The sequence below is a fragment of the Drosophila rhopaloa genome, unplaced genomic scaffold (genome assembly GCF_018152115.1).
Source record: "Drosophila rhopaloa isolate 14029-0021.01 unplaced genomic scaffold, ASM1815211v1 contig_163, whole genome shotgun sequence".
In the NCBI taxonomy this organism is placed as follows: Eukaryota; Metazoa; Arthropoda; class Insecta; order Diptera; family Drosophilidae; genus Drosophila; species Drosophila rhopaloa.
The window spans coordinates 3380837-3401786 of NW_025335043.1; the positions used below are offsets into that span (position 1 = coordinate 3380837).

The 20950-nt window shown below is 37.1% G+C and overlaps 2 protein-coding genes across 2 annotated transcripts in view; both read right to left on the reverse strand.

Annotated features, from left to right (window-relative positions):
* Positions 1–20950, reverse strand: part of LOC108037593 (protein TANC2) — a 65824-nt gene that overhangs the window by 43471 nt on the left and 1403 nt on the right. The window contains 1 exon segment of the mRNA XM_017114197.2: positions 17559–18484. Coding sequence (XP_016969686.2) covers positions 17559–18483 — 925 coding nt within the window. The 5' untranslated portion in view covers position 18484.
* On the reverse strand, positions 588–12021 carry LOC123037432 (putative uncharacterized protein DDB_G0283431). The gene is made up of 2 exons (XM_044458059.1): positions 10696–12021; positions 588–697 (listed from the first exon to the last, which is right to left on the reverse strand). Exons 1-2 carry the CDS (start codon positions 10931–10933, stop codon positions 654–656), a joined length of 282 nt encoding a protein of 93 aa, XP_044313994.1. The 5' UTR covers positions 10934–12021; the 3' UTR covers positions 588–653.

Sequence of the window (20950 nt, forward strand, 5' to 3'; positions counted from 1 at the left end):
TACATTTCAGAAAATTGTCAAAAAAGTAATACCAGCGAACCCGACTTGAAGGTTAATGTAGCTTCTTCCATGCTTTGTGCATTTGTGTTTGATTGCAAATAAGGCCGAGACGAAACGAAACTTCAGCCAAAAGGAAGTGTGACTGAGTTGAGCTTTGGTTTCAGTCGCCAGACCTTTTGCCAGACATTTATGAAATATTGTGTCCACACTCGCTTCTCGGAATTGATGTTTGAAATATGAATTTAGACTGACACAGGTAGAACTCCTTTGTTCTTCTCTTAGTTCGCCAATTAACCGAAGGATTTGGCAGCCAAGGAAACTGGTTATGAGATCATATCGTGTTTGCCGGCTAATTATGTTAATTGATTTGGCAAATGAAGCGTTTAAACGGAGTCTGCCTAATGAAGTGTGTCAGGTAATTCCAAAAGGCTTTACAACTTAATAAATTGTGCGTATTTGCCATGCTATAGAAGGCAGAGTTTTATTTAATTGTATTTAAGTGAGATCATACTACTGGTTATTAGTTTAAAAAAGTACTTGATTGGTTTTCTTTGAAAACCCTTAACCACTGCTGATGATCTAATTCATGACTTTATTTACCTTAAGGTTCTGCTTGAGTCTATTTAAATATCATATTTACTTACAAGTGTTAATTAAAGTAAAATGCCGGAAGACATTAGTTTAAATCGAAACTTACCTGAAAAGAAGAAAAACAAACAAAATTAGTTTTGTCGTAAAAAAGAATTTTTGGATATTAGACAGTGGATTATAAATAGAACTGATCTCATTATGTGATCATTACGTGGAAGCATCTCTCATAAAAGAAATCCTCTTCTTAAAAATAAATTTTTATAAGAATCCGCTTGGTGTGGTTTTTACATGGCAATTCGCTCTTACACATGTACTACAATTCCCCAAACATTTTAATAGCTCATTAAAACAGCGGCAACAAAAAACAACGACAATTCCGTGAAATTTAAGTAGCACACAGAATCATTAAAAAGCAAACACACATGTGACATCAAAAGTATTATGTCTCAACTTCTTGCGGCACCAACAGCGACAGCAAAACAAATTTGTATCTAGCGCGAGTCGATTGGAATTAATTGTTTTGACATTTTACTGGATAACCCTTAAGATCCCCCCCCTATCCATCCTACCTCTTCAAAGATGAGATGCCAATTTAGGGCTTTGCAAAACACTTGAAGGCAATTAAGTGTAAGTGCGACTGACTTTACTGCCCCTCATTGTCACATGAGATTTTAGTTTGTCGTTTTGCATTCCATGGGAAATTTACATGGCGCCAGGCTGCCGTATAATCCATATTTTAAATAAATAGCCTTGCATATAAGAACATGTGCTGCTAAAGATCTTAAGTTCACAGTACTATATACAAAGTAAAAAATTAAGTACTTCCATATTTCCCCTATTTTAATTCAACGCAAAAATTGTATTTCAATGCCACATTTGTGTTAGTTAGTTGTAACTTAATGGGTTTTTTAAATTTCATAATAATGTAATAATTTGACTCAAGTTTGTCATTTGGTTGGTCTACGCAATCTAAGTTTTAGAGTGTATTACACCCATAAAAAATGTTTTCAAAGCAATTCAAGTTTTTTATTGATTCACACATTTGCATTACACAATTTTAAAGTGTCAGGGGTGTCAGTGTAATATAGATAATGCAAAAACCTTCAGAATAACAATAAGTAGAACGAAAACAAATCAACGAATCGTGGTTATGGCAAATCACGAAGCTTACAATCGTTGATTTTTGCTTGTTGTAATAAAAACAAAATCGAACTAATACAGAAAATTAAGCTTGAAAAACGAACCAATGAATAATGGTAACAAAATGTTGGTCTAAACCCGACGGGATCGGCAAGTCTTCCGCTTTGTAATTAATCAATTTCAGCCTCGCAATGCATACAAAATAAATCGCGCGCATTGTGTGAGAAATCAGCAGCCGTGCTGCTTGCTTTTATAATAAAAATGTTAAAATTTACGAGACAAAGGCGAAACATTGACGGCGGCAACATGTATCCGCCGACTTCGACTCTGGATCGGATCGAGGCGGGCAAACAACGACTGGAGAGCCCCAACATCCGCAGTGCAGGGAAATTTTGCATTATTTGGCCGTTGAAGTTCCTGGGCATGTGTATTGTGTTTATGGACTTTCGTTAAATGTTTGCCAACATTATGAAAGTAGTAGGGGCGGCAGGAAAATGCGAAAAGTGCTGCCAGAAGAGCTGCTGGGAAATGCAAGACATCGTGGGACAAAAAACATAGGAGAGCTACATGTGTTTTTACATTTTAATTAGTTATAAAATTTGTAATTGTAAGCAGTTGCAGTTAAATTATTTGCTTATTTTGATCTGAAGAAAAAGACTAAGATATTAATCATTTCTCCACTTCATCAGAAAAAATAAACTTCTTAAAAATTTGTTTGATCAATGTAATCATTAATTTGGTTTATATCTCTAAGTTTCTTACTCACTTAATCTAGGCGTACATATCACATTAAATATAAATGTATTAATTTTCAAAAATAGTACATTAATTTTAAATATCAAGTAAATCCAAACGAGCTTATCTAGATCTGAAAAAATGAAGTGCAACTTTACACATATTTCCAAGTAGAAGAAGGAAAGAGTTCGAATATTTGTGACTCATTTTGGGAATGTAACTTTCAAGTTAGACCTATTTTATCTCTCACTTTTCAAGCCTTTCCACTGTGCCGCGCTGGGCCCAACAGTTTTCCTACTTAGCCATGGCCTATAATTTATGTTTGGCTGCATTTAACCGCCAGGCAGAGCGCATTTGGTAGTCGTGCCGTTTGGGCCTGGAAATTTGACTGCGGTTACTTCCTTGGCTCCGTATCGCCCATTGAGCATCGCAACGCATAAATCAAACTTTGGTCTCGGCGCAGAGGTTTTCCTCGCCAGAAATTGTGGCTATTCAGAAACGTTCGGCGTTGGCTTTGGCTTTGGTTATATCAAGTTGCCAGCTTCTTGGAAGTCCGATGGATGGTCCACAGCCAGGCCAGTTGGCCGACAAATTTATGGCCTTTTAATGCTGCAAACTTCTCTCTCCTGGCGTTGACATTGTAGCGGTAAATGTTGATAAATTAATTCGCTGCTATGTTGCAACGTTGCAACGTTGCAGCGTTGCAGGTTCCTGGTGAGTCAACGATCCTCGAAAAGGGTTCGACAACAACCTTCCAAAAATGTCAAAATAACGGCAGGGGTTTGCTTAATACAAGGTTTTTTTTTTGGTTAAGCTAAAAATGTACGAAGTTTTGAATGGTATTTCTGCTGTACGAAAGAAATTTCCTTCCACGAAATCTTCACATCCATCAAAATCAAAATTAAACTGCTTAAATCCTCTTTGAGGTTTCAGGTGTCAGATCAATTTCCTTGATTGCCAAATTTTTGTAATGAGCTAAGATTAAAGATTACAGATTCACAGAGTTCAAAAAACTTTTCTTGTTCCGCGCTTTTGTTATTGTTTGGTTTCATCCGCGCGATGAATCTTCTAATTAAATGAAATGTTTAGTCATTAGGCCGTAATTTCACTTTGGCGAGGTGAAAGTCATAAGAAAAGACTACAAGAGGTAAGCGAGAAAGGAAAGACACTAAATCATCTGAGCAGCAATTAAACAGAGTGAGAAAAAACACTTAATAAATTACCGCAATGTGACACGCCCACTTTGTAATATTCAAGAAGAGGTTTTTTCGAAAAGAGGAAACAATAAGTGAATGAATGACAACACTTAAACCCCATATTCATTTGCCAAAAATTAGTCAGCAAAGGGTCTTCGCTCAAAATAAAACCAAAAAACATTCACTGATATTATGACAGCAACAAGCTTACGTGTAAATACGGAAGAAAATGTTTATTTCCATACGAGTGCACTTCACATTTATTGATTTTGCGGTGTTCATTGCCCACGCGTCTTCAATTTGGCAAACAATTTTTTTTGTGACAAATTGAATGTGAGTTGGTAGATAAGAAAGACAAAGTATGGAGTGTTGTATTGCAGCAGGGGTTTTATGATACAGAGGAAATATCTTTTCAAATAAAAAATATGCTTTTTTAATGAATTTAGTCCTTCTTAATAGAAAGCACAGCTAAAATACTGCTACCATTGCGAGAAAAAAGATCCTTTTTCATAGAAGGTTTTTATTTTAAATAAATAATAAAAAATACAAATATATTATTTTTACCATTTATTTTTTCATGGCGTAAATGGGAGATTTTAAAAACCTTTTGTAATTGTAATTTTAAAAAAACAAGGCTGAAAATATTTTTGTACTTGATTGTAAATTTATATGGTAGTACACATCGTGTTTAATTGGATACCATAAATCTTCCGTTTCCATCCATGACTATTTCTCATTCTCATGGAATTGGGCACGCGAAATGTGAGCCTTTGAGATTAGATACAGTGGTGACATGTGTATACATGGATATATATATAAATATATATATATATCCACATGTGGAAAAGGTTACGACTTGGTGTGGTTCGCACCTTGCCCGCTGAGGGGCGCACCTGTAGCTCGGACTGCCAAATCGATAAGGTTTTCGGTGGATTTTTGTACTTTTTGTGCCTTTTTTTTCTGCGGGCGCCAAGCGAAAAGTCGGTCGGAGTTTTTCAATATTTACAAATAATTAAAAACGGTAATTGGCTTTGCTTGTTGTTGTCGTCGCCTCGCTCGGGTCTAAATAAACAATTGTCGCCGCTATCTGAACGCAAAAAGTTTGCTAGGCAAATTGTCGCGGCGCTCGAAATAAAAGAAAAAGAATTAGTATTGAAGTAGAGCTGGGTGGAAATAGATGGCTTGGGTTTGTAGTGCAAATATTGGAGGTAAATTTGCATTTGTAAACAAAAGTCAACAAATGTTAGCTAAGCGCTTTTTGCACGTCTCTTTGTACGTTGGTTTCTTTTCAGTCGATCTATCGCATGTTGATCTCAACTTTTATGCAGGGGAGGCATCGGTGAAAACGTGACTTTTTGGCTTCGAGAGTTTTTAATGGGGAAGATGGGCTAACTTTAATGGAGATCGCAAGGTCTGATAGGGCGATGTGCTAGATGCCAAAATCAGATACTATATTATACCGGAGTTGGGGCCAAGGGGAACTTCCCACCACGGCTAAAATTTATGTCGATCCCAATGAAACTCCTCAATGAGTTGGAATTATTATCCATAAATCAACACAGATGCCGCACTTATTCCTTTCCTTTGAACACATTGTCCCCACATGCTTAATCCAGTCAAGGTTTTTTCCCATCGCCAATTAAATTTCATGAATGTAATTGCAAATCCATTGAACAGATCGCCACGAGATATACAATTTTGTATCTTATCGCTACTTCTTTTTTGCCACTCCATTTGAATTCGGTGGCCATGTCCTCGGCTACTTGTTCACGTCTCTTTTTCGAAACATCAGAGAAAAAGATACCGACAGACCCACAGACATCGGCAAACTACTCACGCCTACAACTTCACAACTACTGCCACAATCAGGCGGAGATAGTCTCAAAATACAGTGGAAATCCATTAAGAATTTCTATAAATTGATACTTTATAAGAACCCTAATTTCCCGAAAACTATAGTTTCTTTAAAGAAAATATATATTGATATATATATATAAAATATAACAAAATTAGAAAACATTCAAAACCTTGTATTATAAATATCGGGTGGATGGGTTAAATTAATAATGTTACTTCCACGCTTTTAAATTTTAAAATTCACTTATTTTAATTTTATTTAATTTTTATGCTTTAACAATCCGAAAACAGGAAATTATTCTACCAATGATCATACAAACTCATAAAAACTAAGTACCTATAACTTTGTTTTCTTCAAACATTAAATACTGTACTCAATACGGAGGAGATATGAATAGTTTTTAGCTGTAGCTTTTTATCACTGTGTTTGGTTCGCCTCACTACAACAAAATGTTACGCAGTAAAAGGCAGTGGCAGTTGTTGTTGTTCCTTGAGTTTTGCAATCCACAAAAAAATAACAAAATAGTAACCACAGTTAAATGGGTAAATAATTAATTGGTTTTGTTTTTTTTGAATGATTTTTTCAGCATTTAAGATAAAAGTTTTAGAGGCTTAACCTTATATCCAAATAAGCGGCGCATTCAAAATTTGTTTTGTTTAAATTTTCATGGGAAGTTTTATGCGAAAAGGGGCTCAAGACTACTGAATTTTTATGAGTTAGCTAATTTTGTGTTCATAGGTGCGAATTCGATTGTTATGTGCGGTTTATGGGCTGAATCCGATGATGGAGATGAACAGAAATGCGGTTTCCCTGGGAAAAAAAGGAGGAGGAAACTCTGATGGAAATTAAAGATATGTCCGCAATTATTGATTGCATCAATTAAGAGCGGCAAACTTCTTGTTGTGCCCAATTGCGGTCGCCGCAATTCGTATAAAATTTAATGAATAATATTCGCTCGCTAATGGGAGAAAGAGTGCCGGAGTACTTAATCAACAACCGAAGAGAAAAGTTGTGCAAGTTTTGCACTTGCGACAGCAGCAACATCATGCACATGTTGCTGGTGTGCAGCCAACTTGTCAGGCAGAAACTTCTGCAACTGCAACACGTTTTGCCTGCCAGGCCAAGTTGATTTCAAAATAATGAGTTAATAAACTGCAAGAAGAAAGACCGAAAGAGCGATGGCGAAACAGCGCGAAGGGGAAAGATGATATGCGCCTGCAAAGTGTCAAATAACTCAAAATGTCACAGCAAATGCAAAAACAAATGGAAAGTCATTTTTCCCCTCCAGCTGCGAACATGTTTATGTTGTTAGGGAGCAGCCAACTTGGTTCATTGCACATGGTGAGTAATAAACATTTTTTCAGACTTATCAATTACAGTAGTTAGAAGAAATTTATGAAATTGGGACCATTTATAAGAAAAAAATAAAAACTAAGCCATCACTTTTAAGACACAATGTAGATATGCTTCTTAGTAACAAATTACCTATTTAACATATTGTTCAAGTTAAAGGGTACTTTAAACCAATAGTAATCCCCTTTTCCATAACACAAGATTATATGTAATTGGCATCCAGGTAAAATCCAACTTAAAAGGGTTTGGAAAAAGAAAAACAGTTTAGCACAGTTTATGAATTACGACATGCAAAATGGCATATTTATGGGATGGGAAAGACCTATACTTGAACTAAGTTAGCCAGTTTTTTGCTGGCCTAGTGCTCATTATTCATGCTCATCGGCCCTGCCATGTGGCCACAATGCAATCTTGGCTAGCTGGGCCGACACCTTAGGCGCCCATTTAGCCGGGCAACCCGCAGAGCGGCTGCTGTTGCCGCCCCCTTCTGCCCTCCGCCCTCCGCCCATGTCCGTGACCCCCAGGGTTTTTGCATTTCCAACTAATTCCCCGGCAGCTCGTCTATAAATCTCACTCAGAGTGCAGGCTAATGAGGCCCGAGGGTGTGTTTTGGCAGCAAATTAACTCATTGCCACTCACAGCTCGCCGTTCTTCATCTTCCTCGCGAATCTCCCTTTCTAATTCGACTGACTGCACAAGGAAAAAACAAATTCACTCACGATCGATTCGATTTGGTGTTTTCAAATGATCATTTAACATAAATTTATTAATTTTTTCCTATTAAAATTACGATTGGGATATTATATTTTATTTTTAAAATAAAGATTGGATACAAGGCTTTACTAAGACTCACTTCTAATACAAAGATGCAGAAATGATGTTTCGTAAGCTAAAGTGATATTAATTAATTTTCAGAACGATAAATATTTTTACACAATTTTTTGTATTTTTTTAAATTTGTTGAATTTAGTTTTTTTTATTCTTTTAAGTCTATAAAGTTAAATAAGAAATATAAACATTATAGGAGGAAATGTAATGGGATTCAGTTAGAAATCAAAATTTATATAAATATCGCAAAATCTTTAATCGATAGTGAATGGCGGAAGTGACCCAGTAATTAATTCAAAAACAATCCTGTTGTTTGTTCAGTGTATAATTGACATTGAATAGTGCCGTCTGCGAATGCAAATGGCCAGCTGGTGGATCTAAAAATATGCAAGATTTTTGTTCGGCCGCGCAGACATCGCCTTAATTAGACTCGTTATGACTGACTGGTCAGTTTTGCAATTTGCAATTAAAACTATGCACTCGAGTGCCTCGACGGATCGTCTGGCAGAGTAAATGGAATTGGAAGCGATTTGCGGAGTCTGGTGCCCCACACGCGTCGCGATTCGAATTGGCATCGGCTGCGATGTGGCTGGCTTTGAAGGCTGCTTACCAGATCGAATGAGATCGAATGAGTTATTGGCTAGCAGTTCTCAATAAAGAGTGGCTCATGAGCTGCATCGGGCTGGATCTACTGGCTTTATATATCATTTTATCGGCTCTAAAGTGTGCAAAGCCGGGTTTAAATGAATTGATATTTTAAATGCTCTTCACATTCCTTTCGGATTTTATATCTGTAGCTTATCAACATAAGGCAATTTAAAATTGCTTAATGTAAAAACTGCATTTGGTAAAACTTTATATAAATTTATTTTTATTGAAAGATTTTTTGCAGTAATAAATATTTCTTGACATCGCAACTCAAATCCTCTTCGCAATCTTAAACCTTTGAAATCCTTGAAAACTGCCAAAGGCTGTCAAAATGAAGAATACTTTTATCCATTCAATTTCTAAGGCTTAAACAAAGTCCTGACCGGTAAACCTCTAAGAAATCCACTCAAACAACAGAACTTTTTCTAATTCAATCGAAAGGCTTCAGCTCAGCCCGGCTCAACTTTAACCTTCAACTTGAAGTCTCAGGCAGTGAACAAAGCCGACCAAAAAGAAAAGAAGCTAACCCAGCAAACACTTGATACACTTCATGGCCCAGGCCAAAACAACAAACAAAAACACAGTGTTCCCTATGTGTTCGAATCGCTTCTGTTGTTGTTGCTCTTGTTGTCTGCTTGTTAACAAATTTCGAAGTAAAATATTTCTGGGAATTCTTGCAAACACACAGACACACAATAGCAATGAACCCAATGCACAGAGAAAAGTTTAATACATTTTCAATGGGAAAGAAAGATTTCAGATCAAACGTACCCATCAAATGTTATATTTTATCATGGGCTTAAACCACTTTGTATTTTTTATAAAAATAGTAAGCTTGCTAACATATAATCAGGAAAAAATGTATTCATTTTTTTGAGTGTACTAGCAACAGACAAACAAAGCGCATGTGCCGACATCCCCAAAACTCTGCCTCACCCCCCACCCTCTCCTTTCCCACATTTTTGCGCATGCGCAATGAAAAGAGCGCAGAAAAAGTAGAGAAGAAGGTTTTTGGGATTGCGCAAGCGCAACATAAGAAACACAACCAGTGGGAATAAGTTGAGGTTTTCGACCTCAGGATACCCTTTACTAATATATTTAATTAGTCAATAAAATAATATTTAATTTAAAGTGAAAATAAATTGAAATTTATACCTCAAATTAATTTGCAATGCATCTTTTGGTAATTCAATTTCTATTAACATTTAAAATGACAATGAAATAAATGCCTAATTGCTGATAAAAGTTTATATTCTAAAAACTAGATTGCAAGGAGAATTTAAGCCACTCATGGATCACATTCTTCTAATACCCACCAAATGTTTATTGAATTGGGTACACTCTGGTGTTTTGCAAATAATGTTTAAGACAAAAAAGAGGAAGGAGCCCAAGAAAGTCTGGAATTTTTATGGCATTTCACATGGTTCAAGCTCACACTTACACTTCCTCCCCCCAACTCACACAGATACAAACTCACACCAGCGCAGCCGAGTCGTGTGTGTTCATCACAAAAGACTTCCATTGTCTCTTCGGGCGATTTTATGGTCGAGGAAATGCGGGGGGAGGATCGAGATTTTCCACTGCAATCGGCGGCGCGACATGTAAATTAGTGCAAAGTATTTGCATTTTAATGTAAAGACAACAACAATGCCGCAACAGACAACAACAGCAAACTCAATTTAAACAGAAAATTGCAATTAATGCAATTTGCATTGTAAATTGCTGCTAAAAAAGGGAACCCTTTAAAAGTTTCGCGACATAAATGCGACAGTACGGAAAAAGGTAAATGCGATTTGTGAAATTGCAGCCATTCCAATGAAAGAGATGAGATGGTCATAAGATAAAGCTCAAGTGATCAAAGAAGCCGCCTTACTCGAGATTGTACGAAAAGTTTTAAGTGCAATGCAATGGGCAGAGTCTTACTAATGGAGCGTTATTTCAAGTTAAATTTCTTGAGTATGCTATATTAAAAAAATAATAACAAGACAAACCGAAAGTTTTAATTAGACTTAAAAAAAAATGTTCAGTTTAACTAGCCAAAAATTTTAAATATCATTTGTATGGTTATGGACAATAATTAAAATAGCTTTATCCATGAACTTCATTTTTAGTTTGTTTAATAAAATTTTAATATAATTTTTGGTTAAAAATTATATTTTAATGTATAAAATGGATCTCAGTTTAAGAGCAAAAACAACTACCATAAAATCAATCTTTAAAAATACAGTTCTCCTTTGTTTTTAACTCACTGCAAAGACTTCTTTAAATTATTGTATGACATATTACTTAAACAAATTTTAAATAATTGTAAAAAATTAATTTTTAAATGCTTTAAGTAAAATGTACCTAAAAAACTGCAGCTATTTCCACTTCCAGATCGACGACCGGTTGTTTTATTGCAGCTCCAATTATTTTCAAAATTTCCTTTATCCTTAGTGTTGCTGGTGCCACCGATCTGGTTGTTGTTGTTGTTGTTGTTAATATTGCTGGTACCTCCGATTATAAAGCTCGTGGTCTGATTGTTGTTGTTCGTACTGTTGTTGGTGCGATTGCCACTCGAAGAGCGGTTGGTTAGTGGGAACATGGCATGTATCTTTTGTGGTTCGTTGGCTGCCTCATGTATGTATCCGTATCTGTATCGGTAAGGGTGTATGCAGCTGAATCTGTATCTCTATCTGGATGGATGCAGTTCCAGCTGCAAATCCTTTCAAGTTGATTTTGGCCAGCTTCTTGCGCCGAATTCCTCGTTCGTTCTGCCCTTTTTTTTCACTTTTTATAGCACGTACTTTGTGGATTTTTCCTTTATGCCTTTTCGTTAAATTCGTTTTCGTAATACATCTACAGAGCCGGCGTTGGACGCTTTACAAAAAAACACTTATTTATATTTATTATTTTAATTTTCTTCACACATAACTTTCATTGGTTTAAGCTTTGTTTTTGTTTCGTTTTTGAAGTTTTTGTGCGAAGAGTTTTACTTGAGTACAAATTGGCTTACAATTCTTTGATCTTTTAATATAATCACTCATTTAAAGTATATGCAAGAGGCTTTTTTCAACAAATGGTTTAGGTTATCAAAACCAACAGTTTTTTTTTTAATTTTTAAAACACCTATGTATTTTGATGGTTCTAAATTCTATTTGACTTAGAAACAAATTTAATTTATTAATTTATGAACGAAGTTTAATTAAATAGAAGATTATTGTCAATCTTTTTGCATTTTCAAAACTCTTGCATACATTTGTGAAACTAGTGTAAGTCCCACTTTCTATATTCCCGAGAAGGTTGGTCGATGGTTATCTAATCTCTCTTCGTCTTAGCCAATGACTCAGGAACTCTTGGAATTTCGCCATGTAAACAGTAAAAAACTTTGCACATTTTGCAGACGAAACACAAAATTCCTAGACAATGACACACCGTATAGTCGTATCTATTTATACTCAGGTAAGTATATTATTAAATTTATCCGCACTGTGGTCACATTACGCATACGTCACATGAGAGCGTTGTTTAATTCAGCGATTTTCGCACATTTTCAAGGAACTTGGCACGTTTAGCGATTTGAAACCGTATCCAGAGTGGCGGGCAAGAAAATGCCGGTTGATCGATCGCGAGTCGTAATGATATTCCGATCGGAGTCGGCCGATTTTCCCGATTCGCATGCGCGAGCTTTGAAGTGCGTTTCGAAACTGAGTGTGAAAAAGCCAGAAAAGTGCCAGAGAAGCGGAGAGTCGAACGAGTCTCCACTCTGAGCCAGCTGAGAGCGCAACTCTCCGGAACTCTCCACACATACCGGTTTTCCAGCACCACACCGCTCTCCTCTCTCTTTTCCTCTGATACGCGATCTCAGCACGGCGCTCGCCGCTTATCAGTTCTACTATCACTATCACTCTTTTTTCAATTTGCGCCGAGGAAATTCATTCACGCTTCGTTGTCGTTGTATTTGTATTTGTCTTTAATACCCATTACTTGAAGAGCAAAGTCGTATATTGTATATAAGGTAGTTAGCTGGTAGAAATTACGACCTATAAACTGTATCTTATGGATTTTAGAGATCTGAAGAGCTACAGTTACCAATTTTAGTATGCAGACACAAGTAAAAGTTACACTTTGGCCTCGTCAACCAAAAATGTTAATGTTAAAAAACCCTTTTAAAAAATGTACAATAGGTGTAACAAGTTCAAAGATCGGGTAGATATTTTGACTTATAACCAAATTATGTATGAAGTTAAAAATTAATTTGGTCTTAAGTATTAAAATAAATATATGTGTACATATATTTAAAATGTGATTTAATTCCCAGGTATCTAATGGGCGGTACACTTCAATACACCATTAAAACACTTGTGAATATGGTATTTGCTCTTCATGGGTTTTGACTGATTGAGGTGCTGGCTGCAGGAATTGTCCCTTATCGCGGTGTCAGTCCGTAATGGCAAACATTAAAGCCAGGGTAAGGGTCTGGTGTCTCCCTTCTGCCACTCTTCAGACCCAGAGCCTTCTTTTTTTTTCAGCTACCCGATGACGCAAGCGTACGTGCCTCTGGTGCCTCATTAACCCACGAGATACTTTCCGCGCACCAGGGGTTATCTCTCAGATAAGCTACACACTTTTTGTGAGGGTATGTGCCAGGATGTTGTCCCTCGATCTTGTGTTTGAGATTTTTGTAAATTGCCCTTGAATAGAGTCATCGTCGAAATAATATATTAAGTACTTGATAGGCGCTGGAAAATGTAAACAGCAACCAGAAATAAGTTGTCGGAGGTCTTGAAGTTCTGTTTACCCTACTTTATATCGATTTGTTTTACCTGCAATGGTCTTCCTTAAAATTAAATCACCAAACAGTTCAGTAGTAAAAAAAAAGATTTTGACACTAAATCTTCAATAAAAAACCTGCATTACAAAAAAATTACTTTTAAAATAATTTCTAAATTTAAAAAGGTCTTGAGTTATTTAGGCAATAAGAGAAGCACTTTGAATAAACCTGCATTAACCAATTTAAAAAGCTTTTTAATAGTCGTTTCTAATCATTATAAATTAGTTTCCAAAGCAATCATAAGAAATGTGGGTCAAAAAACTTAAAATTTCCTATTTGTTCTTATCTTTAATATCCCTGCACCTATTCATAAATATTGTTGCAACGCTCAGACCTTCCTCATCGAAATAAAATTCATCACCACCAATTCTGGTAGCTTTCCACGCCATTAGCAATCACAGTGCGGTTGCTCAAGCCACAAGCATTTCGATAAGCGAAAAGCCGGACACAGTTTCAATTACATTAGAATTAATTGGGGGAAAGAAAAAGAGCACGGGGCTCACGTAATAAAATGTTACCGCTGGCAGTTGACAACAGTAATAGTTTGTAATCGCCCAAATGTTCCAATGTTGGATCCGATCCCCATAGACCCTGAGTCGATTTCATGTTGAGCCCCCAAATGAGCTAATACCTTTGACACAATCTTGATTAATGGGCTTCGATAAGGGGTGCGGGGCGAGGCAGAAGTGGTTCAAGTTTTTCTTTAATTTGGTCGAACAAATCTGTGCTAGGCAAAAATCTAAAAATGACGTTTAATTGCAAGCATTTATTAGATAAGAAAGCCATAAATATTGTAAGAGATTAGATTGCAACACGAAAGAACTATATCTGTAATCGAAGAAAAGGTATTAACAATTTTGTCTGTTGAAATTTGACCAGTGATTATTTAAGTCATTTAATTTACTTTATGATGTTCTTGAGGTAAATTAAATACAACAGAATTTTTATATATGTCACAGTTTTTGTTGTAGTTTTACTCAAACATTTCCTAATTCACAAAGATTTACTTCTAGTCCATTTAAATTACCATTAAATTAGCAGGTAAGTAGACTCTTCTTAACTTTGACTTGACTTTTAACTCCGACAATCCCTTCCTTGCCGCACTTTCATTATCGCAGGCTAAGAAACTAACTACAGAGTTCAACTCATAAATATTTAGAGAGCAATTGCGAATTCAAATTCAAGTGCAACGTCGATTGTGGGAAACGCCGACTCTCGATTATCGAACACACAAAATGCATTCGCATTTGCCGGTGCGTGCGCGGGAATTTTATGGGGCTCCTATCTGAATCTGCGACTGGGTCGGAGTCCCGAGATCCATTCCAATAAATAGTTGTTCGTCCGAGGAGGCCATGCTGTGCCCACGGGCAACAAAGTTGCATTTGCAACTGCGTTCGGGATGGAGTTTCAGCTGGAGTCTGTGCCCCGTATTTTCCGATGCGGATACAGTTCAAATTCTCTACCAAGAACTTGTCTTGACATTCAAAAGCGATATTTTCCTTAATCTTTTATCTTTCAATGCATAAAAATATTTAAAATTGAGTTTGCTATTTTAAGTGCAAATATTTTAATAATAGTTCGTTGTTGATTAAAAGTCTAAAATTTATTTTCTGAAACTTGAAATCTCTTCAGGATTATTACATAACTACCCCAGAATCTCCGATAATTGATTATTGCATTTTATTAAATCACAATTAACTTGTGTTATCCATATTATATTTGGAATGCCACAAAAGATGGCTATAGATATTTCTATGAGTATTGATAAACTTTACTCAAAGTTCTTACCAAAACTTAGAACTTTGCTGTCATACTCATATTTTCATTTTCGGTAACTCGACTTATTAATGTTATGGAGGATCTACTGTAATTATCAGCCGGTTTTGAGTCTGTTGTCCATTCATGGCAACTACCGTTTGGGTCTTTTGTTTGACTTTGTCTTGCGGCCGTCAGTGCGCGTCTATTTGTAGATACAAGCCACCAACAGCTCCTCCATCCTCCTCCACCGTCCTCGATCCGGAGAACCCACCTTTCCCTCACCTCCGGGGATCTTTCTCTTGGCGGTGTGTGCTTAGGCTCTTCTGTGGAAGAGGTATACCTGTATACCTGTTCGTAGACGCGTCTTCCAAGCGCTCTTCGCTTTGCTTTGGCCACCGCACTCGTTCTCGGCACAATCTCAAGTGTTTTTTAAAAGTTTTCCAGCGATAAGCCATGTAACTTTATGGCCCATCCAGTCGCATATCCGATGCCTCGGCTGCTGCAGCTTCATCATCATCACCATCCATCCTAGTTCGCCATGGTCGTGTGGTGTGGTTCGCTTTGGTGTGATCATGATGTATATGATTCATGACTTTTCACTTTTCCGCACAAACACACACGCACAACACGGCCAAAGCCGCGAAATTGCAGTACAATGGGTTAAAATTGATAAGCTAAGCAAATTATATTTAAATTTGCCTTCATGGTTTGTCAATATTCTGTTTTTTTTTGGATTTTTTACAACTAAATTATTTTTGTTACAAGATTTTCGATTTGGTGGAAACTTAATCGAGTTTGTAATATTTATAACAAAACAATAAACGCGCGATATCAATTTTAAAAATTGCAATTCTCAAAACTAAGTAAGTAACTTGTTAGTTTTCATAAATATTCTATGAAATCTAAGCAATCATATTTATTTATAACGATATATGAATATTTTATATAATATAAACAGACATGCTTAAATTTACTTCTTTTTTAGAACGACAATGAGCACTTTTTTTTATATTTTCCCAATGCATATTTTTTAAAATATGCAAAGCAAAGGAATGATGATCTCATGGCGAAAATGGTTATGGTTAATTTTAATGGCAGCAGTCAGCGAAACCACCCACTATGCATATGTATATTGACGAGGCTGACACTTAACCCTTAGCATAAATTCTCATCAGCTTTGTGGCCGTTGAGCATGTTGCCATTCGAGTGGCACGTAAATTACTGTGACATTGCACTTTGCAGCATCATTTGGCCATTTGTTGGACACTTTTGTTGCTCTCGTCGCGCAGTTGGCTGTGCCAGTTTATTGATTAGTTTTAAATTAAAATGGAAGTCAACAGCGCGGGCATAAATCTTGGCCAATTTTCTTATTAGAAACTGTCAATGTCAGCGAGTTTTCACCCCGAGGATCTACTCGATCGCCGCCACGGTCATAGTCAAATGCTAACCAACAAATGGGAGATGGATAAACCCGGTGAATATATCCATTTGGATGATTTATGACCCGGGCCGGCTTGTTAAACATCTGTGTGAAATGGGCAAAGTCTGGCCACTTGTTTGGCTTTCACTGGCTTTGTTTACTTTATTGCCAATCGAATTGTGTACACTGAAATTGGTTTGTATAAAAAGGACTTGAACTTGTATTATTGAATAATAATGGGTAATTGCGTGAAACATGAAAAATGTAATGGTTCTATTCATGTTTTTATAGCACTCGATAATTGGAAAATATAGGTATTATAGATCTTTTAAGAAAATATAGTAAAGTTATCTAATATAACTACATGACAGAAATTCGACGTAGCTATACAACTTTACAAATATAAATAAAAATAGGTCAGAAGAAGTTTTAAAAGTTTTTTTTTAAATTTGGTTTTGCTCATTTTAGCTTTAACATAATTATTGAAATATCCTATAAATATTTTCAAGATTAAGCATCTAGAATCTTAAGATAATCTTATAATTACAGAAAATGATTTAAAATAATGTTTGTAAATTTAAAGAAGTATTGAGATCAAAAAAGAGGCTTAGAACTGAATCGCCTATTTTTGAACCATTTGTTTCCAAGTGTATGGAAACTTCCCCACGGCCAGTGGATGTTTGTTGGTTTTTCGGCGGAGGATACCGCTGATGATGTTGCAGTTGGGATTGGGATTGGGATTAGGAGGAGCAGGAGCAGGTGGCATTGGAAGTGGAAGTGCTGGGGGTCAGCCGCCGCCCCGCGGGCTGCCTTTCTAATGGCGAGCAGAGCGAAATGGGTCCGCTGCGAATGGGTCATTAAAACGGTGCGCCTGTTTGCATGTACGGTAATGAAGGATTGTAAATGAGTTTAATGCCCTGCTGCATTGATGGATTGCCTTTCCGTTAGAAGAAATCACCAGAGAAATCGGCAAAGTGATCAATAAAAAAGCCGAGCTCTGCGTACAATTTTCCTTTAATGAAGTAGTTTTCGGTTTATTGGCCCCACCCAGAATGTAGGCCATGGGTCTTGATTTAACGATTGTGTTTAAAGTTGTGGTGATTAAAAAATAACACACTTTAAAATTTAAAATCGAATGGTGTTAGTGTGTTTTTACTAGAAAGTTCAATATGGGCCGACTTATAAAATTATTTCTGTAACCAATCAATCAATACTCACCACTTTCTGCGGCACTCAGGCACTTGGCGGCCATTTCCTCGTTGAGCTCCTCGGCGGGATTCCCCTCGCCGGAGTCCAGCACACAACTCACACTAGCTGATCCCCAGTCCAGGGCACTCACTCCGTCGCTGGACATCATGGATATGTCCATGGGAGGCACTGAGGTTCCCCTTAGGGTGCTGGTTCCGCTGATTCCACCGCCGCCCGAATCCCCACCGCCCAAGGATGAGTACTTGAGGTCCAGCGAGGAGTTCATGGATCCACCATACAAGGAGCTGGTGAGGGAGGCGCAGGTGGAGTCGAAACTGCGATTGCTGGCTCGTCGCTTTTCCGGCGTGGCATAAACGGGATCCATCTCCTTTTTGGGCGTGGTGCACTCGGAATAGCCCGGCGGAGCATTCGAAGACACCTCGCTGGTCAGAGAACCATTGAGTGCTCCGTAAACAGAGGTCATCATGATGTCGTTCCGATTGAAGCTCGGCTGCCAGAAGTCCTCCTCCACATTGCCAGAGTCCACCAGATCCGAGGACTCCTCCTCATCCTCCTGCTCCTGCAACTGCTCATCGGCCACCAGTTCGTCCAGATAATCGGCCTCCAGAAGCCGCGACTCATCGATCATGGCGATCGTGTCGTCCAGATCCTCCAGGCCCTCCTCCTCACTTCCCGATTCGTCCTGCTCCTCGTTGGCATTCAGCTTCTGGAACGTCTCGTCTGCCTGCTGCATCATGTCGTAGGCGTGTGGAATGGACGATCCGTGCAGCGAGTCCGAGTCGTTCTCCTCGATGCAGGACAGATGTCGGGTGCGGAACCCGTATACGATTCCATTGGCCATCACCTTGGGCGGCGGATTTATCGGAAGTGGGGGCGTCTGCAGCTCCTCCTGATTGCCGTCCATCGGGAGCACCAGGTGCTGCAGGGTGGGCATACTGAAAGGTATTTGAAAGTTTTAACAACCATGAAATCGTATTTTCTTATAAAAAAGTATTCAGGTCTAAAAAGATTTTAAAAAACATTATTTAAATGAAAGAAATTAGCACTATGCAAAAAGGTTTTGCTAAAATTAAGCTTTAAATTATTTAAGCCTTTTTATTTAGCTTAATACATTACAACTTAAATGCTATTAGATCAAGTACCTTTTTATTGAAAAAAGTATTAACTATTATTACAAGACTTTAATGATTATAACCCTCTATTACATCGAAAGTAATGACAAACAAAAAATTGAGAAGGGCACTTAAATATTTACATATATACTTGTTGAACAAATACTATTATTTAACAATGGAACTCCTAAGTTTTCCACTATCACCACTAAACTGGCAGGCAATATATGTAAGTATGAGTACATTAAAGAAATATTTTAGTACACCAATTTGAGCACCAAAATGTAATGCTTTCTTCGAAAGTATCCCCCCTCACCGGTACAAAACACCACTGTACCTGGCTAATGCCCCACATTAAACATAATTTGACATATGTAATTTCAGGGCTGCCTTGACTTTAACGATCCTCCATAAAACGCACTCGAATATATGGATTTCCAGCGGAAATGAGCTGAGATCAGTTGAGTTCGGTGAGAGATAATAACACTGAGAAAAAATTAAGAATTTTAGAGCTAAGTTGTCGAAGGTGAATGTACTTATTAATTAAGAATAACTGGAATATGTGATCTTAATGTGATAAATATATTCGATTTAGGGGATAGAAATAAACTATTTGGATTTGAGATTAGTAACATTGAATTAGGAAAACGAAACCATTATGTTCTCATATTTTTTTCCAGTGTAGCCGCATCTTGATGTGCGAGCTTGTGCCCCCAGCGATAAGCCCGGACAATTTTAATGCCACTTAATGCCCGCCTAACGGTAGGACGTGAAATTGTCCCAACATCAATCTGCAGCTTCAGCAGTTCCCACATGTGATGGAGTATAGAGAATGGGGCATGGGGAATGGGGCAAGGGGAATGGGGCATGCAGGGCACGGGCACTGCGGAGTACACAGATCTGGAGACGGAAGTGTCCCCCGAGCAATAGACAACAACTTCCCCCGTTTTTATGGCCACATGCGCATCTCGCTCACATTTGGTGCGCGTGCGTATCTGTCTATCTTTTTGTGTTTGAGTCTGAGGGTGCCCCCTGCAGCGATTCTGCTGACGGCTTCAGCTGCTTCTTCTTCGGAGCAAGGAACTCTTAATACAGTCCACCTTCGATAACTTGAACTAATATTTGAGATATATATAAAATGTCATTTATATAAATACTTTAACGATTTTGATATCCTAAACATATATTTAGTTGTAAAGTGGTTTTAAAAGTTGTGAAATTAATAATTTGAACCAATACTTAAGTTATTAAAAATGTCAGTTATATTAATGTAAAATGATTTTTTAATACCAAGCAAATTAAAAATTGAAATATTAATATTGTTTGTATTTTTGTACCTTAATTATTTTATTTTAATTTAAAAAGAAAAATCTTACAAAAAGAATGTCTACTTTTTTCATTAGCTCATTACAACATTTTATTTTTCCTCAGACCTCTACTTATTAAAGGCAGAGTTAAATTACGGTTGCAGATTTTAGCTGGTTTCGAACGAGATTTTCAAATTATAGTTAAAGAAGCTTGACTGTAGTTCTACTGCAATGTCGTCGGCCTCTTGACATTCCCCTTCCCCTGCTCCTCCTGATTTTCCCCTCGAGTAGGTGTTGCAATAGTTATTGTTGCTGCTGTGGTTCCCCATTCCATTATTTTAAATTCGCTGGGGAAAAACTAACGTTTGGCTTGTGCCACTGCCACTGCAAGTTGACTTTGGCAGTGCAAAGTTTTAAATAAACATTCCCATCATTTTGTTTGAGGGCAAATTTGCTTTAGCGAGGGCTGAACTTGGTTTTTAGTTTGTTAGGTTTGGCGCAACAACACAGTACATTTTCTCTAATTTTATTACCTTGCATTAAGAGATTATCAAAATTAATTTCAAGACCCATTTTGAAATAGATCAACCAATAATTTCCATAAAATTTCTTGACTATGTGCTAACAAAATTCTTTCCCCTTTACATAATGACTTCTCAATTGAAAAATGTATTTATTAAAGGTGGATATTTATTATTTTAAAATTTTAATTGACCAAATTTGCCGCACAATTTTGGCTGCGTTTACAGTTAATGAAATAAATCTTCAAGAAATAACCGTTTTTTAATTTTAAATAAATATTTATTTCGTGTGCCAGGATTGTGAAAATTTGTTGGTTTTTTTGGTGGAAATGAACTTATTATTTCTGCCACCCATAATTTGTGCTGTGTAAATTTTCCACAAAAAAATGCAATAAAAAAACATTGATTTTGTTGTTGGTGCCAAATAAAATATTCTCGCTTTCACCATTTTGAGCAGTGTA